This window comes from Heterocephalus glaber, unplaced genomic scaffold, assembly GCF_053883595.1.
Source record: "Heterocephalus glaber isolate CG9 unplaced genomic scaffold, H.glaber_assembly_v1.0 deba00000122, whole genome shotgun sequence".
NCBI classification, from domain to species: Eukaryota; Metazoa; Chordata; class Mammalia; order Rodentia; family Bathyergidae; genus Heterocephalus; species Heterocephalus glaber.
This window is the reverse complement of record NW_028258138.1, coordinates 72,328,208-72,355,460: the sequence shown is the minus strand read 5'-3', so window position 1 is coordinate 72,355,460 and position 27,253 is coordinate 72,328,208. Positions and strand designations below refer to the sequence as shown.

The window sequence follows — 27,253 nt, the reverse complement described above, 5'->3', positions numbered from 1 at the left end:
GGGCCTTCACAATCGGCTACATCCCCAGCCCTTTTTAAATTTTTCATTTCTAGGCAGGGTTTCACTAAGTCTCTACATTGCCCAGGCTGGGCTTCAGCTCACAACCCTTCTGCCTCAGCCTCCCAGAGTGCTGAGATTACAGGCATGTGACACCTACCTTTCAAAAAATTTTACTTTGATACAGGTTCTTGCTATATTGCCCAGGTTGACCTTAAACTTTCTATTCTGCCTCAGCCTTCCAAATCACTGGAATTTTGTGCCATATCTAGCTGGTAGGAGCTGTTATTTTGTTATTATTATAACCCCTGTGCCAAGAATAAGGGCCATCACATAAAAGGTACATAATATACAGCGTTCTCCAACTTTCTTTCTTTGCTATCTGTCACAACCTCACCAGATCTCTAGCTGTATAAACACTATCATGATAGCCCTGACAAGCTGGGTTTCCTTTATAATCCAGTTTACTAGTTGTTTGTTGTTGTTGCTGTTTGTTTGTTTTTCGATACTAGGGATCGAACTCAGGACCTTGCACTTGCCAGGAAAGCTCAGTGCTGCTGAGCTACATCCCCAGCTCTCTAATCCAGTTTAAATGCAATCTATTTTGATTCCTTCATAATGATGGAATTAATCAAATCAGACTTTACTAAGTAGATAATAAAATTATGTATAAAGATGTGATCACATTTATATAAAACTGACATCTTTTTGTAAATGAAGTCTAATTTGACTCATACACAATGTAGACTCTCAGTCTATAGTAGGTTATTACTACTGTTTGGGGTGTCTGCAAAAATCTCGGATCCTTCCAGAGCCATCTTTCCAGTCTTCTAACATAAGTGCCAGATTGTCTGGTCAGAGTCGGTTTTTGGAACATTTCTGTTTTGATAGTTTTTACTTTGATCTCTGGTCCAAGGATTAGAAGGCCAGTTTTCTCTAGAGTCCTAAATGTTGATTCCTGGACTTTAAATCATCCTGGAATCACCTAGAAAATACCCTTTCTACAAGACTATGGAAACAACTGACAAAAAGAACCTATAATCAGAATATTTGGTCAATATTTGACAGATCCTTGGTAAGACACTAATGGGTCAGCCAGTTATCTTGCTTTCAGATGACAACATGGAAGTTAAGCCTCATTCTTATCTTGCTTTAAGCTGTTTGCTTTTCTGAAGCATAATCAAAAGCATGTTATTATGAATGTTCTACCCTTCAGTGAAATTCAGACTTTTCATTAAAATGCTATTCTCAACTCCCACATCTTGGTGGCTGTAGGCATTCGTATCTGTCCACTCTATACCTAATACCTGTCACAGAAGGCTAGTGAGCTCTTTGGACCTCCATGCTTGCATTGTCCCTTGCTACCTGACAAGACTTTCAGCCTTCCTTAAATTCTAAACCAAGTCTTTTGATTCCAGATATGAACTACATCATGGTGCCTCTACAGATTTATTATAAAACTATACTTTAAAAGGCACATATCCACATTCTAAAAATTAAGGAAAGATTATTTGCTCACTTGTAAATTTCTCTCTGGTGACCACAGAAAGTACTCAGTTATTTTCTTGAGAGCAGGATTAATGAATAAAGTTTAGGAGAAATTTTTTCATTGGGGCATATAGGTTATCTTCAAACAGGCAAGAGCAAACTTATCTGTCTCTGACTGTTCTGAAAAATCCCTTTAGATACCAGTGCCCCTGACATTCTAGGGGAGATAATTCCTCTTTAGAACAAGTAAATTGTGAGGCCTTTTCATCTGAAGCCCCAGAGATCAAAATAGACCCAAGATTCAAGAGAACAGGGTGGCCCAGAGTCCACTTGACATCCAAACCTGACAGCTGTCATTCCATTGTTTGTTTTGTTTTCTGCATCCTTTACCTATAATAGAGGAAAGTAAAAATCAGTAATTGACAAAAAGGAACCTACAATCAGAATATCTGATCATCAGACAGATCCTTGGTAAGACACTAATGGGTCAGATAACAACTTGAAACTTAGGCAATTCCTCCACTTACCATCATGCTGGAGATATTTTTCCCATCTGCATGAAGGATCACAGTGTACCAGTTATTCTCCACTACAGAATATTCAGTGTGGACAGACAAATTGTGGTACTTCAGATGGAAGTGAAAATCCTGGCTTTTTGAGTGCAGGTGCAGTTTGAAATAGTGTGTTGGTTTCTGTAGAATGAAATACCTGTTATACCCACTTTCTACCCCAGCTGGAACATTACGATGTCATGGCATCTCAGGGTGAGTGATACTAGTAATTTTTTCCCTTAAACTAGTTATTTAATTTCTAGGAATCTACCATAGGAAATAATTAGAGGCATACATAAAGATTTATGAGTAGGCTGTTTATTATAGGGTTATATATAATAAAAATTTGAGTATATACATGGTTAAATAGATTATGAGATGGAGATGGAATATTATATGCCCATTAAAGTCATGTTATCAAAGATTATCTAAGGACATGGGAAGGTGCTTATGAGACAATGTCAGTAAAAAAAAAAATCAATGTCAATACAACACATAGAGTTTCTAATTCATTCAGGCCCATACCTCACCTGAAAGGATTTGATGGACTCTGCCAACAGAAAGTTATTTTCACTTCCCAGCACTGTCACTTCCACCTCATCATCTGCCAAGTTTAAGACTTTTAGGAAAATTTCATGGGATCCTGGCTGAGGTGGGGCCATTCCCTTAGAACAGATAACATCAATTAGAATCACCAACAAGCTTTCAGATACAATGAGCACTCATATCTTAGTCCTATCCCTCATAGCCTAGCTTGTCTAGCTGAGAGGACACAGTTTTTTCTCTCTCTAATGAGCATTTGATTTAGAAAACCCTGAAGGCAATTTGGAAGGGAAACATCAAGTCAATGTAGCAAGCACTAATGTCAGGTCACGAACTCATGCTTTTTGACTTATTCCCAATGGTGGTTAATTGGCTGCCAAAAGGAATTTGTTCAAAAATCTGGAAAGGCATTGTATAAGCCCACGTTCCCTAGAGGTGGCCAAATATCTTGGATATTAGTGTTTGGAAATTCCCTAAAAATAACTTCTGCATCACTCAGGTGGGAGGTGAGCATCATTTTGCATTGCTACTCTACCCTGTATCAACACATTTATCATGAATACTTACTATGCACCTCCTATAAAACAGGTACTGAGCTAGGTCCCAGGGAATCAAGATTGAACAAATCAGAAGAATGATCAAGACATATTGCCCTGCCCTCCTGAAGCTTATAATTTACTGAACTCACATTTATTTTTATCTCCACAATGGCTGCAACTGCAAATGCCAGGCATGCTAGGATCATACCAACAGCCATTTTCCTAAGTGATCTGCAGAGGAAAGGGAAAAACAATTATATCTATTGTTTAGGCTCTAGAGTACAAAATCCAAACTCCTTAACCTATCACAGAAGACCTTTCTTCACTTAATCCCAATAACTTTTCAAAGTACTTCCTAGAACTTCTTTTCATACATCTTTTTTTCCCTTTTACTTGAGTCACATAGAACCAATACACCACATTTTCCTACTGCTACCTTTGCTTATATGATGATTTTTCTATCCATTATAACATAATACCAAAGTAACAGCAATATAACCAGATTCATTGAGCATTTACTATGTACCAGTTGTTGTACATAGTTTAACTCATTTTTCTCTTCAGAAGTCTTTGTTGACCCTGGCTGCAGGAAGGACTCTATTCCTTCTCTTTACTTTCCTGACATCTCAATCTCCCCTTCTTAGAGCAATTAACATATATTACCTGTGTAATAGTTAATTCAGCATATGCTCTAACTTCCTTACTTATCAGTAAACTCTTTGAGGGAAAGGTTTGTGCTTGTATGGCACTCAGTTCTGAATGCCCTAATATCTGTTCAATGAATGAGTAATCAACAAAAAACCATTTGAATATGGTAAAGTGGTCATCACTTTGCCATCACAATTAAATTGTTATTAAATTACAAATAAAAGGAAGTTTGAAACTCTCCTCTGGCAAACTTTACAAAGAATAATTTCTATTTAAGAGAAGTAGTAACTGGGACCAATTTTATCTGTAGTCCTACCAGGTCCCCATTTGTTTCATGGAGACAACCAGAAACTTAAAGGAATGAGTTGTTCTTAAAGGCTCTGGACTTCTTTGAAGAGGGAACATTCATGAAAAAAGCAGCAAGTTAGTTTAGGAGCCTATTCCTATATACTATATTTTAGCTTGTCAAAAAGTGTAGACCCACTCCTTCTACATCATATCCTCAAGTACAGAGTACTGGCTTTAACTCTCAGTAGTTAGATCTAATTCCACTTTTCAGTATAATAAACACTTAATCCCACAGCGGAAAATAGAAGCAGCTAAATAATAAACCAAAACATTAAACAGAAACATACTGATAATGAATCATTATCAAACTAGGCAAAGATTGAGACAGTTTGGAGTAATGTACTTACGAGAAGTTGATTCCACATTTGGCGATCAGCCGATAAATGACAAGGTCAAACAATGGTATGAAGATAAGAACCAGAAAAGGATTTAGCACCTGTAACATGATGGTAAAGAGGGTTGGCCACAAGGGCTCCTTCATAAGTGTGAGCCTGTGCTTTCATTTGCTTGAGTGTACCTCCTCATATCCACACACACTTTCACCTTTGTAAGTACAGAATGAGTCCACATTTCCCAGTCCCTTTACACCCAAGGCTCTACTTCCTGTAAATACATGTTAGCTTTCAAATATCCCAAAGGACTAGTTACTTTCTGAGCTGGTTTTTCTACTAATCATATTAGGAGTTTTCTTTCCCATTGTTGCTTATCTTCTTTAGTTTCACAGCTCAAGAGGGAAATGTCATAGCCAGGAGAAAGAAAGGAGAGAAGAAAGAACTGGGGATTATTGAATGAAGAGCTAAAAAACAGACTAGAAGTTATCAATAAACTTTGCTCACATAACAAAATCTTATACACTTTTCTGTGACAATATTTCCATTATATTACCTTGGCATCAAAAAAATCAGTGCTTATACCTTATCTGCAGTCTGAAACTCGCTCTCTCTAAAGTTACACAAGAACTACTTATTTAAGAGAGGATGGAAGGGAAGGTATAAGATTTAAAGAGAAGGTTTTCATCTCTATGCATGGCTTTCCTCAGCATACAAGGAGAAACACATTGGATCAGGGCTGTTAATTTGACAGGTAGAAGCAAAGGTGAGGAAAGAAATACATCCCCATGCCCATAGATAAGTCCCTACCTGCATCTGGTCCGGCTGAAGCACAAAAAAACCCTAAAACATTATAATAAGTTACCATTAGATGTTAGCAGAAGATCAATCATCTTGGTAATTAGTAGGTAAGAAGCATATACAAAATCTATTAGGTCTTTGGTTCAAGGACCTGATGGATCTTGTTCATAGTGATATTTAGGGCTGAGAATAGATTTTTGGATGGCTTCTGGCTGTTTTCTGAGGGCAGGTGGGCCTAAGGGAGAATATTCTTTTCTGAGCACATATTGAGTATCCTTTATCCAAAATGCTTGGGATTTTGAAACATTTTCATACAGAATGAAATATCTTGGGGACAAGATCCAAGTCTAAAGACAAAATTCATTTATATTTTACATACACCTCAGAAGAATAGCCTAAGAGTAATTTTATATAATATTTGTAAGAATTTTGTGCATTAAACAGTTTGGTGGTATGGAACTTTCTACTTCTGGCATCATTTTGACCCTCAAAAAGTTTAGATTTTGGAATAATACAAATTTTGAATCTTTGGATTAATGATGTTCAACCTGTACTATATTTTCCTTAGCTTGAGAGAGAATAGAGTTGGTGTGTTTTTATTAATCTCTGTAACTACAGTTATAAGCAGCAATAATGAGAAGGATGAGATGTTGTGGTTGGGTGATGACTCCCACTGACACAAAATGCTTCTAAAGTTGCTATCCAGGGAGTCAACAAGAGGACCACCTCTCATAATGTCTTAGGGGAAAAAAAGTCACCATCCCAAGCTTGTGTCATTTATTTGCTATTCTTTTAATATACATTTTTTGTTTTTGTTTTTGTTTTGGTACTGGGGATCGAACTCAGGTCCTTGCGCTTGAGCAGCAGGAGGCGAAGCCACTGAGCTAAATCCCCCGCCCTTTTTAATATACATTTAAATATTTCTCATCCTTTTTCCATTCCTGATTCTCAAGACAAAATTTTACTTTTTTACTTCTAGACTAGTTTATAAAATCTTTGCCTACTTAGTGCCTTCAGGATAAATGCACCTCTCTAATGGTCTTAACGTAATTTTCAGACAAAACCATAAATAAAATATTTTTTTCCTTATGTGGATGATGAAAATAATTGTCTTCTTTGAAAATCTCTTCTACTTACCAAATTCCCATTCATCTTAGTGGCTTGCAAGGTCCAACGTGAGCCCTAGGGCAAACAGATGCTAGTATGAGAAATCTCTCTCCTATGAAAGGAAAATAGCTGGATGAAGAAGTAGCTTTGAAAAGGACTGCTTACCTGCTGATCCAAAAGAGCCCAGAACATGGGCAGTGGAATATACAGGAACAGTATCCTGGTAAGTGCCTTCACATCCAAAATGAGCTGCTTCTGCAGGGAAGAAGAAAGAATAGGTAGAATGTTTCAGAAGTCCTCAATGTGGCTTTCTTGATTATAGCAAAAGTACACAAGAACAGTAAAAGAAGAGGTCAAACATGCCAAAAGAAATTCAGTTTGAAAGACTCCATGGAACCATGAAATATTTCTGTAGTTTCAACTTACTGGGTATTTCTCAGTTGCCCAGTCCAGCCAGTGCTGGCGCTTTGGAATGTTCCTAGAACGGTTCTTGAAGCGGTTGGAAATGGCAAACTAGGGGAGAGTACAGATATCAGCCAAGAGACAAAGAGAAGCCATCCTTTGTACGTTCCCATTCATTATCCCTTCTCTCAGATGTACATACTTTTAGTGACTTATCCCAACTCTTTAATCTCATTAGGCATTGAATTTCAGAATTTTTGAGGTATATAATTTTACCTTTCCTTATTTCTGGTTGACATCATATATAATTACACTTCATAAGAATTTTGACAATTTAAGAAAAATGTGGGGGAAAAAGGAAAACAAAAAATGTGATTTTTTTTTTCTTAATGGTTAGGTACAGACATAGAGGAAGGTGAGTTGATCTCAGCTTGTCAGATGGCATGCAAATAAAACAAAGATCAGTAAGGAAAATATATGCACACGTTTGAAGACCCATATCCTCACACTGGATCTCTTTTCTTTTTATTGAGAAAGACAGGTAAAACATTCATGGACTCACCCAGATACATTTGATAACTTGAGTCACTATGTTTCCTTCAGGAGGTGGCTTCTTGTACATTTTGCTTCCCATCACAAACACAACTGCAGTTGATACAAAAACAAGGATCATAGCTACTCATTTAGTACATTCAATATTTCAGGACAGGCTGCTGAGCTGTAGCAGTGCCTGGCATAAATAGAGAACCTACTTATACTTTCTGATTTTGAAGTTATATATATTATGGGAGCCAAGAGAAGATAAAATGGTCAATTTCTAAGAGGTATCTGTTGAAACGTTCATGTAATCACAGAAATGGGAATCATCTTTGGCTTCTCATTCTATGTTGTTCACTTTCATATCTGATGTTACCAATTTTCTTGGTTCTCTTTCTTCACTGTATTTCTATCTGCGTCCTCTTTTCCATTACCACTGCTACTAACCTGTTTAGGACGTCATAATTTCTACTTTGAATTATTAAAATGACCATCAACTTGTTTTTCATTCTCTAGTCTCTTTTCCCTTAATCTGATACCAAATTAAAACCTTTCTAGTATCTCTCCAACCCAAATATCTAGCTGAAAAGCCTTTTAAATTCCTTATTATACTACAACCTATTGAGTTATTTTATAAGTAAATTATTAAGCACTTTATATATTTCAACTGATTTAGCCTAAATATATACTATCTCCATTTTATACATTAAAAAATTGAAAGTTAAAGGAATTAAGTAACTTATACAAGATTACACAGCTAAAATTGTCGCAAGTAGTATTTTTTACTTCAATTTTATCTGAATCAAAAATCTATGCTCTTAGGGGCTGGGGATTTAGCTCAGGGGTTCCAGTGCCTGCCTCGCAAGCGCAAGGTCCTGAGTTCGATCCCTGGTACCAAAAACCAAAAAAAATCCATGCCCTTAACCACTATGAAGTATCTCATCCACTGGTTTTACACCACACATTGTACTAGATACTGCTGGAAATAAAGGTGAAAAAGACATGGCCCTGTCCTCAGAGTAGTGCACTTTAACCTACTATTTCCCACCTTATGTTTCACTACTCTTCTTTGGGTACTTTAGGTTCTAATCACTACTCATCATCATTTCCACAGAAAATCCTATTCTGTGCTATTTTTGTTCTTAAGCTAATTCTGTTTCCCATACTTACATCTTTCTTATTTTTCCTTGTATTGTCCAAGTTAGTGGCAATGAGCTAGTATTTTATAATAATAAAATAGTGTTATATTTTTTAAGTTTATTAAGTTAAATTAAAATCAATGGTGGAAAGATTCCATCTTGATTTCCTTCCAGAAGTTTTTTTTTCCCTTACAAATTCCCATCTGCAAGATTACCCTGGAATAGCCTTTGCTAAAGAATTCTTTCTCAGTGACCAATAGCATTTTCCAGTGTCATTACACATCAGAATTCATAAATCACTTATTTTTCTCTCCTTTAACTTCCAATTTTTACCATTTCTCTCAGTCAGACTCATTTTATTACTTTTTCTTTGTTCATTCTCTCAGTTTCTTCAAACAGCATTCATTCTCTATAACAGCCTTCTTATCATTGAAAGAAAATTTCAGGAAAATAATAACAATCCTGGGATTCAAGTGGGCAGATAAAGAGATACCTAGAAAAAACACAAAGATTTTTTCCACGGGAAATAAAATGCTCCTGAAATTGAGAATGATCCTACAAAGGACCTGAACCCCTCCAGAATGCTGGTTGCAACAGTGACAGTGAAGTGATAAAAAGAAGACATGATCAACTTGATAAGTCACGCTTAAACTTGAAGTTCACTTCACAAGAAGATGAGTAAGAAATAAATTACTCTCTCCTCCTAGTGGTTGATGTTGGCTCTTACTTCACAATGAAAATAGAAGGCTTCAGGTGCTGGGAATTCAGCTCAGTGGCACTGTGCCTGCCTTGCAAGCACAAGGTCCTGAGTTCAATCCCCGGTACCAAAAAAAAAAATAGAAGGCTTCAAAAGGAAACTTCAACTTCCTGCTACCAAATCTTTAATTCCTATATCCACAGTCATCCTTTCCTTCCTCTAGTTAGGTAAAAGAAATGTTCCTCCTCTTGTCCAAAACTAATTTTTCCATGTGTGCTTTTACACCAATTACACTGTCTTTTTGCACCCTCAACTCTTTTTTCCTAAAAATATTCATTCTGAATACATCAATAATGTTACTTGAATCCACATCACCTTCCAGCTACGAATACTGTTTTGCTTTCTTACCACTTATTCACTTCCCAGTGTAGTCCACTCAGTATTCACACTCTACCAATCTATCATAACTGATGTTATGATTTAAATCTAAAACATCCCCCAAAAGTCTCACATGTTCAGAAGTGGGACTTTTGGAAAATGACTGGATCCTGAGGGCCCTAACTTCACCAGTGGATTAATCCATTCTTTAGATCATAATTTGGTGGCAATACTGGGAGGTAATGAAAACATTGGGAATGGGGCCTAGTTGGAGGGAATAGGTCATGAGAGCATGATCCTAGGGACTATATTTTATCCTTGGCCCCTTCCCCTCTGAGTCTTTCCCTTTCTCTCTGCTTCCTAGCTGTCCTAAGGGGAGCATCTTTCCTCTGGAACACTCTCCTTCCATAATGTTCTGCCTTACTTCAGATCCACAGCAACGGAACCAGCCAACCATGGGTGGAAATCTCTGGAACTGGAGCCAAAATAAATGCTTCTCCTTTTAAGTTGTTTTTCTAAGTTATTTTGTCACATCAATGAAGAACAGTAACACAACTGACATCACCATATCAATGACATCCTTGCTGCTATATTTAATGAACAGTTTTATCAGTTCCCACTCCATAACATTTGTCCAATTGAGTGCCTTCTTAAAACCCTCTTAGTATCCAAGATAGCACTAATGCCACTTGGGCTTCTCCTTCTAAGTTTCATTTGTAGACCTTTTCTCTTTGTGTGTCCTTTAAGTGCTGTGTCCTTTAAGTAACATGTCCAAAACCAAATTTATCAATATTTCCCAAAACTGTTCTCTCTTACTATATATCCACAATCCCACTATCTATCCATTTGTTTATGTTAGAAGCATGTATTCAACACAGACTTACCTTCTCTCTTGCTTCATGTATCTAATCATTTAAGGTTGTTAATTCTACCAAGACCAGGACAAGGCAAGCTGAGAGAGGCATTCAACTCAAGCATAAAATTTAAGGGAATGATAAAAAAAGCAATAATCAAGATTAATATTACCCTTGGTTTACCCTAACCCAATCCTCTCTCCACGTCATAGAGACATCATTGAAAAATGAAAATCCAACAGTCATTCCTCTGTTCAAAACCTTTTGTAGATCCCCACTGTCCTCACAATGAAGTTGTAGTTCCTTAATGGCTTTAATGGCTTAAAAGACCTTTCCTTGTCTTGTTTTTACCAATTCTTCTTTATCTTTCTTACTTATGCTCCAGCTAATCTGAATTCCTCGAAGGCCTTTTAATATGTTATACTATCTTGCATCTTCTTGTCTTAAAACTTTGTCCTCGTTCTGCATCACTTACAATCCTTTCTTTGATGAATTCCTTTCTATTCATGCCTGAAGTCTCACCTTGGAAGTCATTTCTTTAGGCAAATCTTTTACAACCCTGAAAGTTTTAGGTTATTGTTGCTGCTGTTGATGTTTTGTGGTTTTTGGGGGAACAAGGTCTCACTATGTAGTTCAGGCTGACCTTAAATTCACTATGTAACCCAGACTGGCCTCAAACTCACAGTGAGCCTTCTACTTCAGCCTCTCAAGTGCTTGGATTAGAGGCATGTGCCACCATGTCTGGCAACATCCCTCAAAGTCTTAATCTGACCTCTATAAACTCCCATACCTTTCTCTATATTTCCCATATTCACCAGGCTGTATTTTAAATTCCTCTTTACTTGTCTGTCTTCCTCTTTTTGCTGGACTATTTTCTTTGAGAACATGAACTCTGTAGCTATTTAATTCATCAATTTGGTCTCAATACCTAACAAAGAATCTGTCCCATAATGGACATAATGACAGCACTTAACATTTCATAATTTATAAAATATTTCACTTACAGCATTTACTTACAACATTACATTTACTTGGGCTTCATATTTACTTTGATATTTGAATACCACTATTGTGCAATGATATAGAGAAGGAGGTGTATACTACTCAGTGGAAAAACTAGGAAAATACTTGGGAAAACATTTGGTATTGAAAGGAGAAGGAGTGTATTATAGCTGTTCTGAAACACATTTCCTTGGAATTGGGGACCTGAGTATTACTATCAGCCATCCCCAATTCCCCTGTAGAAAGTAATCAGAATGAATATTGGGCCTCTGGGCTCCTTTTCTTCTGTAGAGCTATTTGTGTTTAGACTGGACATCTTCCAGGGGAGCGTCACTCCAAGGCTCAGAGTCAGAGCAGGTTTCCAGGCCAATGATTACAAAGAATTATGTCCAAATTTCCCCTTAGTCTGCCTAAACTACGCAACCCCACACATCCCCTTTTTCTTACAGTATTAGGTTCTCAGGACTGATAAAGAGAATGCCACTTAATCTAAGTTTATACCTACTTATCCCACTCCTCTTGCTCTCTTTGCTCTAGAGAAAACTCTTTAAGGGGATTGTACAGCAGAGTGGAAATAGCTAAACCTAGAATTGTTTTTTAAAAGGTGCAGAGAAAAATAGAAAATTATATGAAAGTCATAATCTAATTAATATGCATAATATGTTGTTTCTAATTACATAATCAACAGGTAGACATCAAAAATTGTAACAGATTTTGCCTTAATTTTGCAATTGATTAATCTTGATCAATAAAACTTACTGCCTTGATCAATAAAAAAAGGTGCAGAGAACTGAAAATATCTTCTAATTATCTAATGAATAAGCAGCAGATGATGTAAACTAATTTAGGGGAAGATTAATTACCTTCCTTCTTATTTTAGTAAAGAGCAACGTATGTCAAACTTTACTACAGTACATTAGAATCACCAGAGATAATTTAAAAAATCACAGTGCCTAAACCCCTGATTGGTCCTATATATGGCCCAGAGATTAGTCTTTCTTTAAGCAACTCAAAAACTTTCTAATAGGTGTGTAATTGGGGGGGTGCTTTTTTTTGAAGGTATCTGAGTTCATAATTTATCTCCAAATCCAAGAGATAATCCCCAAAAATAACACCTATCAGGGTTAATGTGAAGCTTATATAAAACAACTTATATAAAACAATTACATGATGCTTTCTTTGTGGCAATTATCAGTCATTGTTAGTTTCCTTTGCCCCACTATACTTACCAAGTGCTATTACCATGAGCAATCCTGGAACTCCAAAAGCCAATGCATAGCAATCTTCCCCAAAACACTGCACATCTCCTGAAGAAAATGAGGAGGAGGTAACTCTTGAATCTTTGATAAAAGGCTATTCAAGATCAGATTCTTGATGTAGACTTAGCCATCCTCTGTCATTCTTTTGCACTTAATCCATAATCCTTCTTTGGGGTCAGACAAATCAAGACAAAAAGAAGTTCTCACAGATTTCCAAGCTCTTATAAAAGGAGGAAATGGACTGCAGGAAACCTGGAACAGATTTTTAGCTGGCTAGAGTAAAGCCTTAGACAGGAACCCACAGGAAATGATCCTAACCTCTCAGCATGGGTGTGATAAATGTAGAAATCAAGCTTCCAGCATTGATGGAGAGGTAGAAGACTGAGAAGTATCTAGTTCGTTCCTCTGCCTAAAATAAACAGGATAAATCATCAATGCAATGTGCTTCCCAGCTCCATTCCCACTCATATTCAGATTCAGAGAAAGGCACATACAAAGATAGATATATTTTTTTCTCCATGGTAGATATTTAATGGCTGGCTGGCCCTAGACAAACATTTAGCCATATTTTAATCTCCAGTACAAATAGCTTTAATATTCTTTTAACCCTTCATATGGGCAAAAATGATCATCTTTGATGTCACTATTGTGTCCTGTACATATCTTTACCAAAAATAGTTTATTTGTATTAACTGTTTCTTTCAGTAAGTCGTGAGTCTTTTTAGGGAAAAAATTGTGCCTTACTCATTTCTGTAATCCCTAGTACCTAGTCTAGCATCTGACACATATTAGAAACTCAATGGATGTTTATTGACTACATTAATTAAATGAGTGACTCAGTTAAACAATAGATTTTGTGAAGTATGATAGGAATAGGACAAGAACATAGGCTAGTGTAATGAACTGTTGATCAAGTAGGACAGTTCAACTAGTACTTAACAGAGATCTGCTAGAGAATATGAAAGCACATCAGTGGGCTTAGAAGTAGCCAGCAGAATCTTGGTGGTGGGTTTGTCCTATTAATTGAAATATATTTGTAGGCCAGCTACTTATTCAAACAACTTTCAAGTGAATTTGCAGTCAAGTAAGTCATTACGTCTTCCTGTGCTTCATTTTGGTGTCTCAGATCTTTTCCTCACACAGTAGCACAATCAGTCCTTCCCCATGTTCATTTTATAGTTTGTTTTGCTTCTGCTTCTTGCTTATTTAAACCTACTCCACTAATCTAATTTGTATAGTCACTGAGCATAGAATCCCTCTTGGCAAAGGTTAGTTATTGCTCCAAAGTCAGCAAGTAATGATGGTCTTTGGATCTTTGAATAGATAAAGAGTATAAGATAGTCCAAATACTCTGAGTGATAAGAGAAACACTTGAAAAAAGAATGCAGAGAGAAAACAGAAATCAAAAGAGGTAGTAGGCTCTGTGTCAGAGAGAGTATGAGGGAGAGAAGAGAAGGAAATAGAAGGAGAGAAAGAAAGAAAGAGAAATAATAAATTTAACAAATAGCTATAGAAAGGGTAGATACATAAAGAAGACCAAAAAGAAAACAGAGCAAGCAAGAGGAAGCTATAAATGTTGGCTAATTTAAGAATAGACTAGTTGATAGAAGGGAATGGGATTAATATGAGAAAATGGAAAAATAAGAACAAAATCTTTGTAAATAGGGAGGAATGGAGGAGTTGAAGGGAGGGCTGGACAAGGGTGAAAAATAAGAACCGAGAGAGATTATGTAAAGGTGCAAATTTCCAATGGTGAATGTCATTATATTGTATACCTAAAATGTACCAATGATTAGAATGAATAATCAATAATGCAAAATAGGAAGAAAAGGTCCAAAGCAGGTAGGGGTAGTGGGAGGGGCAGGGGAAAGGAAAGAAGGGAAAGGAAAAATGATGAGAAATGGAAAAAATGGAAATAAAGTCTTTGTAAATAGGGAAGGGTGGAGAGGGTGAAGGGAGGGCTAGGAAAGGGGACAAAATAAGAACCAAGATGCATTATGTAAAGGTACTATTCTCAATGAGAAACGTAATTGTGTTGTATACCTACAATGTACCAATAAAAGAATTTAATTTTTAAAAAAAAGAATAGACTAGTCTTCTGCTATTGTCACTGCTTCCTCGAGTGGGCATTTTACCACGGTCATATTGCTTTGTTTTCCTCCATGGACAATAGTCAGTATTTAAGCAAAAAAGGAAAAACAAGCCAGGCCAATCCATCTATAGAAACTCCTTCTGTTTCATTCCAGTTACAATTCTGTTTCATTTCAAAGCTAGACATTCTTAAATCATTTCTATACTACTTATCACTTCCCATTCCCAAAATGATTACTGTGTTTCTTCTTAAATATCTTGAGTGGGAGTAACCTATTTTCAACTTCTATTGTTTGAAGTTTTTCCTTCTATCAAGCATATAGTTGACTTCCTATAGGTTTTAATCATTAGTGTCATGTTTAAGCATTGACATCCTTCCAATATTTATAAACAGTATAATATTCTCTTTGATTCTTATCTTATCCAGAATAACCAACCCCATTTTCTTCAACATTTCCTCATATAGCATGTTTTTTTAGTCCATCTACCATCCTGATTACTTTCCTTTGGAAGTGTTTCAGTTTTTCTATTAATTACCAGTATCTTCATAGAATACAACTTCTCAGATAGGATCTAATCAGTGAATTACTTAAATCTTGGTAAATGGCTAACTGCCAGGTAATGCCTTTTGATGCTGGCTATACATTCTTGAAAATATAGAAGATGAATCTTACATGTTTTTCTTCAAACTGGTCTCCACCGAAAGCTGCCACACAGGGTTTGATACCTCCTGTTCCCAGAGCTATTAGACTCAAGCCAATCAATGACAAGATTCTGAAATGGAGAGGTGAAGATGCTAAGTATGTTGATAGTTACACCACTATAGAGATGGACCACACAGCTGCAGAAAGGGAACAATGTATACAAAAGAGTAAAACTCTTTGGTCACATTTCTATCTGGTAGGCACTTTCCACTTGCCTTCACCTCAAAAAATACTCATGAGCACTTTACGTCTTTATGATATTTGAGCATCTGCTAGAAAATATGCATTGCATGAGATTTTGTGCCAGTACTTCTATTTATCTTTTACATACATCAAATGGAAATAGATACTAAAGGGACTCCAAAGCTAACACATTGGTTTTCAATCTTATTTTAGGCAAAGGGACACTTCAATAGAAAGATCTATGGACACTAATCCTATACAACCTTACTAACCATAAAATAAAATGTTAAAATCCATCATAATAAATAGAAGTAATATAAATGATTTTTAAGGGACACTAATAAGGAAGTGTCTAATATTTATTAAGTTTCAAATAAAATTTCTAACATAGAATAAATGCATGTATTTATTTATAATACATGTATTTATTATAATTATCATATATATTTATTATAATTATAATATATGATATAATTATATACTATAATTACATGTGTATTTATTATAATAAATACATGTTTATATAACATGAATACATATGACCTCCCTCTTCAATAATTGTTATCCTCTCTACTGACTGAACCAAAACACAGAATCTATTAAATGCCTCTGGCACTATAAACACTGATGATACTTTAAGTAAGAAGGGACAGAGCCACGGGAATATATGGAACTATACATAAATGGAAATATCCAAGCATTGAATATGACTTGAAAAATATAAGGAAACACAAATCTTTTTTTATTCCTGCTGAAGTGCAGATTCATGGATGAACAGGAAAGGGAATATGGAAGGTGTGAAGGTTTTATTTTCAAGCATATGAAGAGTTTTTATGAAGATGATACTAACTAGGCATTCTGCAAATGCTTAATTAATAAAATAATTGAGCTCAGATAAGGTAAGAGAATTCAACTGCTCATAAAACTTTTTTTTTCTTAACCAATTTGGTAATAAATCTGTAACTGGAAAATAAAGGAGTATCTTTGGTCATGAAATAAATAGAAAATCTTTGTAATGAATACAGCATATACCTGTTTAGTAGAAGAAAATTGGCTCAGTTGATTGCATGATTTTACTCACGTGTGTGCCACTTTTCCACCCAGTATTGGAATCGCACCCAAGGACTTTAACACGTGGCCAAGCACGTACACCAGGGAGAGGTAGATGATTGTCCTGTGGAGAAAGTTAAATCAGTCAATCTGTCTGTGTGTTACTCAGGAATGTGAGTCATATAAACTCAGGGCTCATACATTCTCAGTAAACACAAGAGAAGGAGAAAGGAGTGGAAGAAGAAATAACTGAGAAACGCAAATAGCAACAATAATAAATGAAGTAAACAGATTAGAGTTTTTCACGAGTAATGTTTATTGCGAGGTAACATTCTTTTCCAGTTTCCTTCTCCTCTCAAGTTACCCCTACTCCCTCCTGCTCTATATTATATATACAGAGATACAATAAGAACTGGGTCGACTTTTAGCAAAAGTGATGATCTTTTAAATCAGTAAAACCAGGGCCAGGGATTTAGTTCAGTTGTTTTGCCACCTGCTGCACAAGCTCAAGGACCTGAGTTAGATCCCTGGTAACAAAAAAATAAGTAAAACCAGTAGAACAGGATACCTTGACCTGAAGTGTTTTTCTGAAAACATGTCTTTTGCTCTAGAAAGCAAGAGGGCTGAAGGATTAACTCCAAGTAAACAGGGATGGATAACACAAATAACTTTCTCTAAAAAAAGCACTAGGACAGAGAGAGAGGCAAGGGGCTTCTAGGTTCAGCCTGGGAAATTTGGACACTTGGATTAATTATAATCACCACCACAGTTTCCTCAGGGACAAATTACCAAAGGTGAGAAAGGACTGTCAGTAATAAAAATTATGCAGTTGGTGGCAGCTCTTCCTGTTATGTAGTTTTCCCAAGGTACTTGAATAGCACGTAGGAAGTATAAGAGTAAGGAACTTCAGCAAGACCGTGTATTGAGATATATACTCCTCACACCAGTATTGTAAATAGCCCTGAGAATTATATAGTTTACATCTGTGATTTTAAAGTATTTTGTGCTAATTTGAAATATAAAGAATGGAATAAATTTGGCAGAAAGAGGCTAAAGATGCCAGAAATCTTAGGATGTAGATTATTTTAAATATCTAATCTTCCTAGATTGCCTTTCTATGGAAGTGACTTCAAAGGTTACACACACAATGGTGGGTGGGAGTGGGAATTTGGGTGACTAGTCTGGAGCTAATTAGGAGAGGAGGGATGCTTTCCCAAAAGGCCTTGTGTCATCTTCTAGAAAAAATTTCTCTTTGTTGAAATAAAAAGAACAAATAGAAAAGGAATAAAAAGAAGCTGAAAAGAGTTAGCTATTGTGAATCAAAAAGAGGTGATCTATATTGGATCATCAGAAAGAAAGAAACAAACAAACAAACAAATGAAGCCTTAGCTGGAGTGATAGGGTCTGGATAGGAAAATCAGATCTGTACCTAATTGTTAGACTGAATAAATGAGAGAAATGTAAGTGGTTTACTACATAAATAGGCAACCTTCTAGATGAAAGACTCACAGGAAATAGTCTAGGCATATAAGAGGAAGCTAATATAAAAAAAAGGAAGCCAGTGGCTGGAAACTATAGCAGGAGGAGAAAGATGTGAAGAGCGACTTGAAAACTGTGCATTTGAAATAGAATAATCAGTCTATGGCCATACCACCCTGAATGTGCCCGATCTTGTCTGAAATAGAATACTCAGGTTTAGTATAAGCTTATTATAATACCATCCACAGGACTTAAACTATTTTATGTAGAACTGGCCAATCCCAAATTTGCCAATCATGAAACTGAAGTCCAGAGAGGTTAGTACTAGGGTTATATTTAGAACATCTCATGGCTTAGCATTTGTTCAGTCACAAACAAGTTAATGTGGAAAAAAGAAAAGAGGAAGAAGCTGTAAATTTTATTTCAGTTTAAGAACATTAAAAATCAGAACCATTTTTAATGAGAGCTTAAGAATTGAGGAGTACATGCAGAGACTGTGAAAGAGAATGTGTAGTGATGATGGAAGAAGAACCTCTACATGAAGAGGGTTGACTCTGATCACACAAAAGGAAAAATGTGGGGAGGTGGTCCAAAATCATTAAAAATACACTTAAGAAACTGGTTTTAAGTGATTGCCAATGTCAAGAGCCCAGACTTGTAGGCATGGCTCACAGGATATAAAAGGGAGGAACTGTGACCAGGAATGTTTTTCTCCCTTAAAAGCAATTTGACTCTAAACAGCTCTCTAACATATAGTTACTCCCTCAGTAAATGTTTATAGAAATCACAATGAATACTAGTCTTTTCCACTAGTTAGTTTTTCCTACATATAGCCCTAAAGGAAGCCTTACTTGTCTCCTGGCATAGGGACTTCCTTATATAATGAGTTAGGGACTCCACATGCCCTCTTCCTCTTAACACAGCTTTGATTCTGACATAGTAAACACAGGAAGGGTTTTTAGCAGTTGTTTACCACACTCAGAAAATTGTGTTCTTTGAAGGCATGACTACTCTTTCTAGGGTTAAATAAAGTTTTTCAGGGCTAGTGATTTAACTCAGTGGTTTTGCTGCCTGCTATGCAAGCGCAAGGACCTGAGTTCGATCCCCGTTACCAAAAAAAAAAAAAAAAAGAAAGAAAGTTTTTCAGTCTTAAAATAACATCTGAATAAAAGTGCCCCCCATATTCACAGCCAGGGGTGGGGAACATGTGGGGACACATGAGGTGGGAAGAACTTACAATTTGGAATTCGTAAATCTTTCCAGTTTTCCTATACCTGAAGAAAAGAAGGCTGCAAGTTCAACTTAAAGAAGGTGAAGAAGAAGTCTACTCCAACTTAAGAAACTCAGGAGTAGCAGGGTAGAACTAAGTGCTTATTCCCTTGGATTGCCATTATTATTCTATTTATATACGTGGACTCACACAGGCACACACATGTACATCTACAAGAGAACAAGCTAACCATGTTGTCTCTAAATCACTTCCTTTCTGAAAGAGATACCAAGTCACCCCAAAAGAGTTTTATTATTAAAAAAGAAAAAACCCTAATACCCTCAACAATATCAGTCATCATTATAGCTGTCCATACCTATCCTCAGGCTTTTGCCTATATTTGAAGATCTGAAGATAAATTAGTGTAGGCCAGGGATTTAGCTCAGTGGTGCTGCCACCTGCCTTAAAAGTACAAGGTCCTGAGTTCGATCCCCGGTACTAAAAAAAAAGAAAAAAGAATAACTTAGTGTATTAATTCAAATATTTTTTGTGGATCTGCTATTTATTAGGCACTATTCTAGGAGCTGTGTATAAAAATATATAATAGGAGCCAGGGATTTCACTCAGTGCTTCTGTCGCCCACCTCACAAGTGCAAGGTCTCAAGTTCAATCCCTAGCACAAAAAAAAAAAAAAAAAAAAAAAAAAAAATATATATATATATATATATATATATAAAATAAATGATTTTGTCCTGATTTTTAAAAAAGATTCAGAGAAGACTACTCCTGGAAACTAGTGGAAAATGAGGGGGCTGGGAACATTCCAGAGGCAGCATTTGAGCTGAAATTTCAAAGTTTGGTCATAGAAGGATGAGGAGGAAGGGGAGTTCATGAAGTAGAAATAGTCAACAGACATGGAAAAGAGATGCCTTTGGAGCCCGCTGCAGACAGGGAGGTCTGCAGACACCCTACCGAGGTCCTGAGTCGAGCGGAACATGCAGAATCAGCCTGCCCCCCCAGCAACAATCCACTGGACTCCTCCCCCCGCCCCACTCCTCTGTACAGCCACCTGGTTCCACACTACAAAGACACAGAGGACATCAGACCACCAGACCAAGGTACTGAGTCCTACTGCTCCCAGCCCAGAGGTAGGGGGTTCTGAGCCACTGTCCCACTGCTCCTGGTCCAGAGGAAGGGGCTTCCGGGCCATCATCCCTCCCACTGGACCCAGCCCAGAGGAAAGGGCTTTTGGGCCACCTTCTGTACTGCCACTCTTGGCCCAGAGGAAGGGGCTTCTGGGCCACCATCCCTCCCACCGCTCCCAGCCCAGAGGTAGGGGCTTCTGAGCCACCATCCCTACCACTGCTCCTGGCCCCTGTCCCACCTCTCCCAGCTCAGAGGAGGTAATCCATGCAAGTGCCAACAGCCCCACCCCCCAGTCAAAATGAGAAAACACATAAATAAATCTCAAAATCAGACTTCCAGATCACCTACAACAACCCCAAAGGGAAATGAGGTGGAACACTCTGATACTCAACCACCTGGACCCACTGAACTGGCAACAAAAGGGGATCTGGAAAAAATGAAATCAGAAATAATTTCTCAGATAACAGGAGAAATTGTGCCCCTAGTGCAAGACATGATTAATAAATCTAGAGAGGAGCTCAGGAACATGATGGAATCCCAACATAGGAAACAAATGGAATCCATAAAACAGATGCAAATAGATTTCCGGGACATGAAAAACTCCATTGAAAGTCTACACAGCAGAATGAGCCAATGTGAGGACAGAATTTCAGATATAGAAGATAAGATTGCAATTAGTGACCAGGAAAAGAAAAATGGCTTCAAAATTATAAGGGAACATGAGAAATCAATCCAGCAGCTGCTAGATGATGCAAAGAAGATTAACATAACACTGATTGGAGTCAATGAAGAAACAGGAGAGAGTGCAGATGACATAAAAAATCTCCTCACAGAAATAATGGCAGAAAACTTCCCAAGCAGGGGAAAAGAGCTTAACATACAGATAAGTGAGGCATATAGGACTCCAAATAGCCTTGATCAAAAAAAATCTACACATAGGCATATAATTGTTAAGATTCCAGAAACCCAACAGAAGAATAAAGTTCTACAAGCAGTTAGAGAAAAGAAACAAATCACATAAAAAGGAAAGCCCATCAGAATCACAGCAGACTTCTCAACACAAACCATAAAGGCAAGAAGAGCTTGGAGTGACATATTCCAAGCCCTAAAAGAAAACAGCCTCCAACCCAGATTGATGTACCCTGCAAAACTATCTTTCAAAATGAATGGAGAAATAAGATACTTTCATGACAAAGAGCACTTTAGGAACCTCGTGAATACCAAACCAGCACTCCAAAGAATTTTACACAATATCCTAGGAACAGACATTGAGGATCACAACCCCAGGAAGCAAAGCAGAATGAATCCATCTGGCATGACAAGAAATTAAATGTAAATGGGGAGAACCCAACAAAAAGAAAAAGTCATGGCAATGATAAGTCAATACGTTTCAGTTATAACCATCCATGTTAATGGTCTCAATTCACCAATCAAAAGAAATAGACTGGCAGAATGGGTCAAGAAGCAAAATCCAACAATATGCTGCAGACAAGAAACACACTTACTTCAAAAGGAAACTCATAGACTGAAAGTTAAAGGGTGGAAAACAATACTCCATGCAACACGAACCCGAAAAAAAGCAGGAGTAGCTATCCTCTTTGCAGATCAAGTCGATTTCAAACCAACACTGATTAAGAGAGACGAAGAAGGACACTACATCTTTGTAAAGGGAACAATCCAAGAGGAAGAGATGACAATCATAAATATCTATACACCAAACACTAGTGCACCCAACTATATAAAACAAATATTAACAGACATGAAAAGTCATATATGCACTAATACAATTGTAATAGAGGACCTCAACACCCCACTGTCACAAATAGATAGATCAACTAGACAAAAAATAAGTAATGAAATACTAGAACTCAATTGAACTCTTGAACAAATGAACTTAACAGATGTTTACAGAGTCTTCCACCCCACAAAATCAGAATACACATTCTTCTCAGCTGCACATGGGTCATTCTCCAAAAGAGACCACATACCCACACATAGAACATGTTTAAGTAAGTGCAAAGGAATTGAAGTTATCCCCTGTATATTATCAGACCATAGTGCGATGACATTGGAGATCCATAACAAAAGAAACTCAAAAAAATTTCATAAACACATGGAAATTGAACAACACACTTCTGAATAACCAATGGGTCACAGGGGAAATTAAAGAAGAAATCAGACAGTTCCTTCAATTAAATGACAATGACAATACAACATATCAGAATCTATGGGACACAATGAAAGCAGTCTTACAAGGGAATTCATAGCAGTGAATACACATATTAGGAAAACAGAACAAGCCCAATTAAACAACTTGGTGCTGCACCTCAAGCTTCTAGAAAAAGAAGAACAGGACAACCCTAGAGCTCATACAAGGGAGGAAATTATAAAGATCAGAGGAGAAATCAATGCAATGGAGACTAAGAGAACGATACAAAAAATCAATGAAGCCAAGAGTTGGTTCTTCAAAAGAATCAAAAAAATTGACAAAACCTTAGCCAACCTAGTCAGAAAAAGGAAAGAAAAGGCCCAAATCCATGCAATTAAGAATGAAAAGGGTGAAATTACAACAGACCCAGCAGAAAGCCAGAGGATCATCAATACCTACTTCCAGAACCTATATGCCAATAAGATGGACAACACAGAAGAAATGGACAGATTCCTAGAAACATATGAATTACCAAAGTTGAACGAAGAAGACCTAAAAATTCTAAACAACCCAATATCAACCAATGAAATTGAAAATGTAATTAAAAACTTATCAACTAAGAAAAGCCTGGGCCCTGATGGCTTCACTGCTGAATTCTACAAGACATTTAGAGAGGAACTGCTGCCACTACTGTTTAAACTCTTCAATGAAATTGAAAGGGAAGCAATACTCCCAAATTCATTCCTGAAAGCAAGCATCACCTTGATCCCCAAAGCAGAGAAAGACCCAACTGAAAAAGAGAACTATAGGCCAATCTCACTAATGAACATAGATGCAAAAATCCTTAATAAGATACTGGCAAACAGAATGCAGAAGATCATCAAGAAGATCATACACCCTGATCAAGTGGGATTCATCCCAGGGATGCAGGGATGGTTCAATATATGAAAATCAATCAATGTAATACACTATATCAATAGAGCCAAGGACAAAAACCATATGATTATCTCCATAGAGGCAGAAAAAGCATTTGACAAAATCCAACATGCACTTATGATAAAAACCCTACAAAAAATTAGAATAGATGGTCTCTACCTCAAACTGATAGAAGCCATCTATGAAAAACCAACAGCCAATATCATACTAAATGGTCAAAAACTGAAATCTTTCACACTCAAATCAGGAACAAGACAAGGATGTCCACTATCACCACTCTTGTTCAATATAGTTCTGGAAACATTAGCCACGGCAATTAGACAAGAGAAAGAAATAAAAGGAATAAAGATAGGAAAGGAAGAAGTCAAATTGTCATTATTTGCAGATGACATGATACTCTATATAGAAGACCCCAAGAACTCCACCAAAAGTCTTCTACCCTTAATAACCAAATTCAGTCAAGTAGCTGGTTACAAGGTCAACACACAAAAATCAATAGCTTTCCTCTACACCAATGACAGACTCGCTGAGAGAGAAATAGGGCAAATAATTCCTTTCACAATAGCATCCAAAAAACTGAAATACCTAAGAATCATCCTAATGAAAGAAATCAAAGACCTCTTCTCTGAAAACTATGGCACTCTGAAAAGAGAGATTTGAAGATGATATCAGAAAACGGACAGACATCCCCTGCTCCTGGGTAGGAAGTAATATAGTGAAAATGGCCCTACTTCCACAACTGCTATATAGATTTAATGCAATTCCAATTGACATCCCAGCAACATACTTCATAGACCTCGAGAAAACAATCCAAAAATTCATTTGGAGCAAGAAGAGACCCAGAATAGCAAAAGCAATTCTAGGTAACAGTGACATGGCAGGGGGTATCACAATCCCCAACCTGCAACTCTACTACAAAGCTACTGTGATAAAAACAGCATGGTACTGGCAAAGAAACAGACCTGAGGACCAGTGGAACAGATCAGAAGATGCAGAAACAACGCCAGACACACTCAGCCATCTCATCTTCGACAAAGGAGCCAAACACCCTCACTGGAGGAAAGATAGCATCTTTAATAAATGGTGATGGAAAAATTGGGCTTCAACTTGCCAAGCTTTAAAACTAAACCTGTATCTCTCACCATGCACTAAACTAAAATCAAAATGGATTAAAGATCTAAATATTAAAATAGAAACTCTGAACCAGTTGGAACAGAGGTTAGGTAGAACCCTTGAAGACATAGGTGTAGGAAAAGATTCTATGAACAAAACCTCAGTTACCCATGAACTAGCACAAACAGTCAGCAAGTGGGATCTCTTCTTATTAAAAGGCTTCTGCACAGCAAGAGAAACCACCAGCAGTGTGAAGAGACAACCCACAATGTGGGGAAAAAATCTTCACCTGCTCTTCCTCAGATGAAGGTCTACTATCTAGAATCTATAAAGAACTTAAAAAGATCAGACCTCCCAAATTTAAAGACCCAATCCAAAAATGGGCATCTGAAATGAACAGACATTTCTCAGACAAAGAAGTAGAAATAGCAAATAAATATATGAAAAAATGTTCAACATCACTGGTCATTCGAGAGATGCAAATGAAAACAATGCTGAGATTCCACTTCACTCCAGAAAGAATGGCTATCATGAAATCAACTAATAACAAATGATGGTGGGGCTGTGGGGAAAGAGGAACCCTGCTCCACTGCTGGTGGGAGTGTAGACTGGTGCAAGCACTGTGGAAATCAGTATGGAGATACCTCAAAGAACTAGGACTGGAAGTCCCATTTGACCCTGCTATTCCACTGCTGGGGATCTTCCCCAAAGAATTAAAAGAATCATACCACAGTGATATATGTGTGAACATGTTCACAGCAGCACAGTTTGTGATAGGTAAAACTTGGAAACAGCCCAAATGCCCATCAACTGGAGACTGGATAAAGAAAATGTGATTTTTTTTTTATAAACAGAGTACTACTCAGCCATAAAAAATGAGAAATTAGAGACATTTATAGCTAAGTGGATGCACATTGAGGTGATACTCTTAAGTGAAATAAATAGCACACACATGTATAAATACCGAATAGTTTCTCTGGTGTGAGAAACTGAAAGTGTAAATAAGGACTAAAATCTATAATAGGTAATGTAAAATAGGAAGAAAAGGGGCAAAGGGGAAGGAAGTGGGAGGGCTAGGGGAAAGGATAGAAGGGAATGGGATTAATATGAGAAAATGGAAAAATAGGAACAAAATCTTTGTAAATAGGGAAGAATGGAGGGGTTGAAGGGAGGGCTGGGCAAGGGTGAAAAATAAGAACCAAGAGAGACTATGTAAAGCTGCAAATTTCCAATGATGAATGTCATTATATTGTATACCTAAAATGTACCAATGATTAGAATGAATAATCAATAATGCAAAATAGGAAGAAAAGGTCCAAAGGGGTAGGGGTAGTGGGAGGGTCAGGGGAAAGGAAAGAAGGGAAAGGAAAAATGCTGAGAAATGGAAAAAATGGAAATAAAGTCTTTGTAAATAGGGAAGGATAGAGGGGGTGAAGGGAGGGCTAGGAATGGGGACAAAATAAGAACCAAGATGCATTATGTAAAGGTACAATTCCCAATGAGAAATGTAATTGTGTTGTATACCTACAATGTACCAATAAACGAATTTAATAAAGTGCAAAAAAAAGAGAAGAGATACCTTTGACTATCATTAGGCAAGCATTAGTGTTCAATTTTTTTTCTAGCAGCCATTCCTGAAAGGGAGCAAGTATGACAATAAACCCAGAAAGGTAAGTTGGAGTGAGACTAGTAGACAATGGTTACTCACCAGAATTTTGAGCTGAGTAGTAATGTGATAACGTATTTGTTTTAGAAAAAGACTAATTTGGCAGTAGTGTATAGATTTAATGATAGGAAAAAGATATAAGAAGTAGTGAAAACATTTTTGGTGTCCCTTGGCATTTCCCATTTTGCAGGCAGACTAAAATCTGCTGGTGGCAATTACTGGCAATTGGATCTGGTGTTCAATAGGGATATAGTAAGAGATATTGGAGAGATAGAATTAGTAGAATTTGATTATTGATTGGATGTGGGATGGACAGAGGCAAGGAGAAAGAACTGCCAAAGTGAATGTCTATTGCAGCTGGAATGCATACTGGACTTTCAATGCAAGGCTCTAACAGAGTTTGAGTAGCTGTCTCCATGTAGCTAATATAGATACCACCAGATTTGCTAAGAAACGGTCTGAAGAAAGAGTAGAGGGTGAAAGTTACACCTTGGGAGAAATGCATACACTGAGGAGAGAAACAAGCAAGAAGCAAAAGAGGATCCAGATAAAGAACAGCCTAGAAATTTAAAAGAAAGAGAACAAGAAAACACAATGTTGGAGGTCAAGAAACTTTAGGAAGATAGGAGTGATGAACAGATTGAAATGATAAAACAAGTTCAAATTAATAAGAATTTAGAAAAGGTCAATGGAATTTATTAAAAAAAGATCATTATCAGTGGTCTTAGAATAATATCAACAAGAAAAATGATGGTTTATACTATCTCTTATTGTCCACAGTCTGCTCTGTATTAAGACTATTTGAACTTGAAAAAATGAGTATAGGTAGTATGTGTAATTCATCTCCTTATCCCCCAAGGTTCTGTGGCAAATAGAAGGTGTGCAATAAACATTTATTAAATTAAAT

General features: G+C 36.9%; 1 protein-coding gene across 1 annotated transcript in view; it reads right to left on the bottom strand.

Moving 5' to 3' along the window:
* Positions 1-27,253, bottom strand: part of Slc15a2 (solute carrier family 15 member 2) — a 66,529-nt gene that overhangs the window by 32,398 nt on the left and 6,878 nt on the right. Inside the window, exons 4-17 of the mRNA XM_004873587.3 lie at positions 16,679-16,771; positions 15,385-15,484; positions 12,938-13,028; positions 12,590-12,667; positions 7,316-7,398; positions 6,778-6,864; positions 6,517-6,606; positions 6,382-6,426; positions 5,254-5,286; positions 4,462-4,550; positions 3,268-3,349; positions 2,567-2,701; positions 2,013-2,177; positions 1,829-1,875 (exon numbers count right to left, since the gene is read on the bottom strand). Coding sequence (XP_004873644.1) covers positions 1,829-1,875; positions 2,013-2,177; positions 2,567-2,701; positions 3,268-3,349; positions 4,462-4,550; positions 5,254-5,286; positions 6,382-6,426; positions 6,517-6,606; positions 6,778-6,864; positions 7,316-7,398; positions 12,590-12,667; positions 12,938-13,028; positions 15,385-15,484; positions 16,679-16,771 — 1,218 coding nt within the window. The remainder of the gene's footprint in view (positions 1-1,828; positions 1,876-2,012; positions 2,178-2,566; positions 2,702-3,267; positions 3,350-4,461; positions 4,551-5,253; positions 5,287-6,381; positions 6,427-6,516; positions 6,607-6,777; positions 6,865-7,315; positions 7,399-12,589; positions 12,668-12,937; positions 13,029-15,384; positions 15,485-16,678; positions 16,772-27,253) is intronic.